Source organism: Bos javanicus, chromosome 14 (assembly GCF_032452875.1).
Source record: "Bos javanicus breed banteng chromosome 14, ARS-OSU_banteng_1.0, whole genome shotgun sequence".
NCBI lineage: Eukaryota > Metazoa > Chordata > Mammalia > Artiodactyla > Bovidae > Bos > Bos javanicus.
In genome coordinates, this window is record NC_083881.1 from 54,784,381 (window position 1) to 54,788,744 (window position 4,364).

At 50.8% G+C, this 4,364-nt stretch overlaps 1 protein-coding gene across 1 annotated transcript; it reads right to left on the reverse strand.

The window, feature by feature from the left end:
• Positions 1 to 1,163: 1,163 nt before the first annotated feature.
• LOC133260181 (nonsense-mediated mRNA decay factor SMG5-like) lies at positions 1,164 to 4,115 on the reverse strand. Its single transcript, XM_061438372.1, has one exon. The coding sequence runs from the start codon at positions 4,113 to 4,115 to the stop codon at positions 1,164 to 1,166; it is 2,952 nt and encodes a 983-aa protein (XP_061294356.1).
• Positions 4,116 to 4,364: the final 249 nt, after the last annotated feature.

Consider the following 4,364-nt stretch of genomic DNA (forward strand, 5'->3'; position numbering starts at 1 on the left):
GACAACTGAGAAATGAGAACCCATGAGTCAGGAAAAAGCTCAGAAGGTAATTTCTGCTTCTGGATAAATTAGACCTGAGGTTGACTTAGGGAGGAACATATCCAGACAGAGAAGGATTCAGATGCCTCAAGAACTTAGGATCCTAAAAGAAGATTAAGTTTGGCCTTGAAATGTGATGGTTTACCAGGGAAGAACTCTGGGGATGGGAGGAGGGGAGGAGATTAATGTCAATACTTGTAATGCATGTCAATCTGAGTAAATCGGTAGATATTCACTTGTGGCCAGTATTTACAGGGTCCACATTCAAACTCTGCTAATGGAGTTTGCTAAAAGAGCTGCTCTCCAGAGTATACATCAGTACAATGTTGACAAGAGGTCCCAAAAGAATCTGAGAGCCAGGGAAAAAGCAAGAGACAATGTCATAGTAGCCAAATTAGAAACTTTACCAATACTGTACCACTAAATAGTACCTACTCCCAGATAATCTGGGAAGTAGGTTATCTTCCAATGGAAGATAACTGGAACCAGATCAGCTGATCCTTGGGGCTATTGCTATCATATTAGAGGGAGCAAATGAAATCCTATCACAGTGTTCTGGGCTAATGACCTAGTCCTAGCCAAAAGGGAAAAACCTGAATGGAGCATAAAAGACAGTGAAGAAGTAACCAGGAATTGCAATAAAACCCTTCACTCCAATCAGAATTTTAACTTTCCATTTATTGAGCTTTCACAGATGGCCAAGCCTACCTTACATAGTAGGCATGATCCATTACAATAAAATAGCATTAAAAAGTTTCATGTCACAAAGCAGAGCAAAGCAAAAAAAAAAAAAAACAGAGCAAAACAAATTACAGTTCCACCAGCTGAGCAGGGACGCAGAAATGCCTCCTTAAGTTGCTGCTTTACCACAAAAACACCAAATACTGAGTTAGTTTAATCTAGAGATATTTTTCAGACAGAGAATGTGATATCAAGTCAAGACAACAAAGAAGGAAACATGAAGGCCTCTGGGAGATGGTCCACTGAGACTCTACCCATAGGTAGGTAGGTACAGATATGAGTTTACACAACAGCTACCTTTAACATTAGGTGCGAACAAGAGAGGTGAACAGACTGAGCTTGATGTGTAAGTGCCGAGGGAGAAGTAGGGAGATATGACCACATCAGCTGACCATCTTCCACTTCCTGTAGAAGCGCAGGACATTCTTGACTTCCACACCAGCTTCAGTTGCCGTCCCCAGCACCAGCTGCAGGGGGTATGAGAGATTCCTAGGGTTGTCTAAACAGATGCCCGTGAGGATGGTGATCATACTCCTGTGGTCGGGGGTCCCCAGCCAGGATGAGTCCAGCAGACCTCTGCAGATGTCAAGCATGTTATAGAGGTCCCAGGCATCAGAGTCTGGCCTGGTCATCCTGGGTCTCACCAACGTCACAGACACACAGGACTGGCAGAGAAGGTACTGGTTCCCTCTCTTCAGCTCCCCCTCTAGGAAGGTGATGGCTGCTGAAGCCCGCTTGTCCTCCCTTCTCAGGATATACAATATGTCCACCACGATGTTGGGTACGATGAGGAGAAACTGACCGCTGGTGGCAAGCTGCCGGATGACTGGCAGGTGCTCACAGAGGGCCCGGGGGTCAGGGAACAGGTAAAGGGTCAAAGCTGACCGAATCTGGATGTGCCTGAGAGTTTTCTCCAGCAGCACCACCTCACTTTGAAGCCACAGTTGTACTATGTCTTTGAAAAATCTGATCCTGGAAGTTTTCTCTAGCAACTGCTGAGATGGGTTGTCTGGTCCTTCAAACCCAGTGCTCACAAAGACCCCTGAATGAGAGTCATACCTCAGGAACTGTCCAGGGAGTGTCGTGGCAAAGTGGCCAAAGCTTCTGAGGAAACAGACGCGTACAGCAGCTTCATCTTGGGAGCTGAGTGGAGGTGGGTCCTGCTCCAAGCCCACCCTCTCCTGGGAAGCCTGCTTCAGCCAGTGCTGGCCCAGGGCAATGTCCTCTGGGAGCTTCAGGAACTGGGGAAGGTGTGGGCCCTTGCAGCTCTGCAGTAGCTCACGGAGATGGTAGGACAGGCCCAGGCCTGGCTCCTGAAGGTCTCGCACAGAGGGCAGCAGGTTCAGCAGCATGGACAGGTGGTCCCACAGGCTAAACAGGCTCCACCCATGTGCGGTGAGGAGACTGCAGTTGGCGCGGAGCCAGCCCAGTATCACCTTGACCGTGGGCAGCAGCCCCTCTGCAGAGAGGACCTGCAGTTTCTTCTGAATGGTCTGGAGATTGCTGCAGGGTTGGCTGATGGAGGCATTCTGCCCCAAGTTGCAGCCAGCAGGAGGCTCTGTCTCGAGACAGCTGCTCACGTCATCCTCTGTGACAGATGCTTTGCTGGAGGCAGGACTAGGAGGCGTAAAGAAACTGTGGCTGAAGACAGGAGCCAAGTGAAAGCCATGTTTGCCTGGAAGCTTGTGGCTCGATGGGGCTGATAGGCTAGCGGAACTGGTTGTTTTTAAGAGACCTAGGAGATGACTGGGAAGTTGACACGTCTTCAGCTTATCCCTGGGAGGGGAAATTCTATCTTTGGATTTGGCTCCACCCTCCTGCATTGCTTGTGGATTCAGGGAGCCACTTTCCTCATCATCAGTTGTGTCTGAATAAGTGGTTTCACTGCTGAGTTCTGAGCTGACTTGTGAGCATAAGGATGTGTTTTCATCTTCTTCTGTCTCATCCCAGTCACAGCAAGAATGAAAACTGGCTTCTGGGTTGTCACCCTCACTGGAAACGTGAGATGACCTGTGGGTTTTCTGAGATTTGCTGTGGCGGGGCCCAGGGGAGGGGGCTAGACCATCTTGTTGCCCCTCCCCAGCCTCCATCTTCTGTTGGTCTTCCTTGTCCCTGGGGACGTCCACCTCTGGAGTCAGCTTCCCTTTCTGGAGCTCAGCCTGGAGGCGTGTCGTCACGTGTTGAATTAAATGGGAGAAAAGGGTCAAGGTGAAGGTGACCGCTGTCCTGTGCTGCTTGGAGCCCGCTGTCCTCAGGCTGTGCACGCTCATGAGGCAGAGGACCACCATGTGGAAGATGAGGAGGTCGGGGAGGAACTGGTAGCCTCTTGCAGGCTTTCTCTCTCTGGAGGCCTGGCTCTGGTTGGATGGGCAGGGCCGATAGGAAAGACAAAGACGGAAGTCTTCCAGAACCAGCTGGCACAAGGCCATGAGCCTGGTGGCTTTGAATTTCCTCTGAGGCTGCAAGAGGCTCTGAAGGTAGAGGAAACTAACCAGTAACCTTTTGTTATCCCAACACCGCCTCTGGCTGGGAGAGAGCTTCTTCCCCTGGTTCCTCTTCAGCCGGCTATATCTTTTTCCCGCATGATGGTAGAGTTGTTTGAGGTTCCAAGATGCCCCTTTAAAAGGCACTTCCGAGTGGAGGCAGCGCTGGTAGAAGTATGTGGCTTCCACACCATAGTACTTGCTCGCCATGAGAGTTCCCAGCTGGTTGAAGGGCATGCCCATGTGTGGTGCCACTGACAGGGCTCTGTAATAACACCTCTCTGCCAGGTCCTTGGTGTGCAGGGCCAGGAACTCATTCTGAAAGCGGAACAAGTCTCCCAAGTACAGCAGGCAGCGGTGGCAGGCCATCCGTGCCCAGTCCACCTCTTCCTCTGATGCAGGACCTGCTCTTTTGCAGCCGATGAAGTGGATGGCACTGTGAGGCCAGTCGATATAGCTCCACAAGCCCAGCTGGTAGTGCTCCTGCAGGAACAGGAAAAGGTGTTCATAGAACCTGAGGCCACCCTTTAGATGTGCCCACAGGGGGCCTTCCCACTGTTCCTCAGAGGAGTCCGTGTTTTTTCTGTTGGGCTTCAGCAGCAGCAGAACCACGTCAGAGTACGTTTTCCTCCAGAGCAGCTCTTCTGCTTTCCTCCCATATTCCACTGGGTGCAGGAACATGAGTTTAATGCAGACTTGCTGGACCATATCCCTGAGGGCCAGGACATGAGGCTTGAAAAGCTCTTCGTGGGCATTTCCTTTTAGAAGGAAATGGTCGAGATGCTGAGCTGCCCTGCAAACATCCTGGTAGAGGAGTCTGGCCTTCAGGGCTTCTACCTGGCTGCTCTCCATAGGGCTGGACTCTTCCCACAACACCGATTTGTGTCTTCTGAGAAAAAGACAAAAACTATATATTAGTACTCACTCACAGAGTCAGGAGGAGAAGGGGATGACGGAGGACAAGATGGTTGGATGGCATCATCAACTCAGTGAACACGAGTTTGCGGAAGCTCCGGGGGAGATGGTGAAGTAGAGGGAATCCCGGAGTGCTGCAGTCCACAGGGTCGCGAAGAGTTAGACATGACTGAGCGACTGAACGAC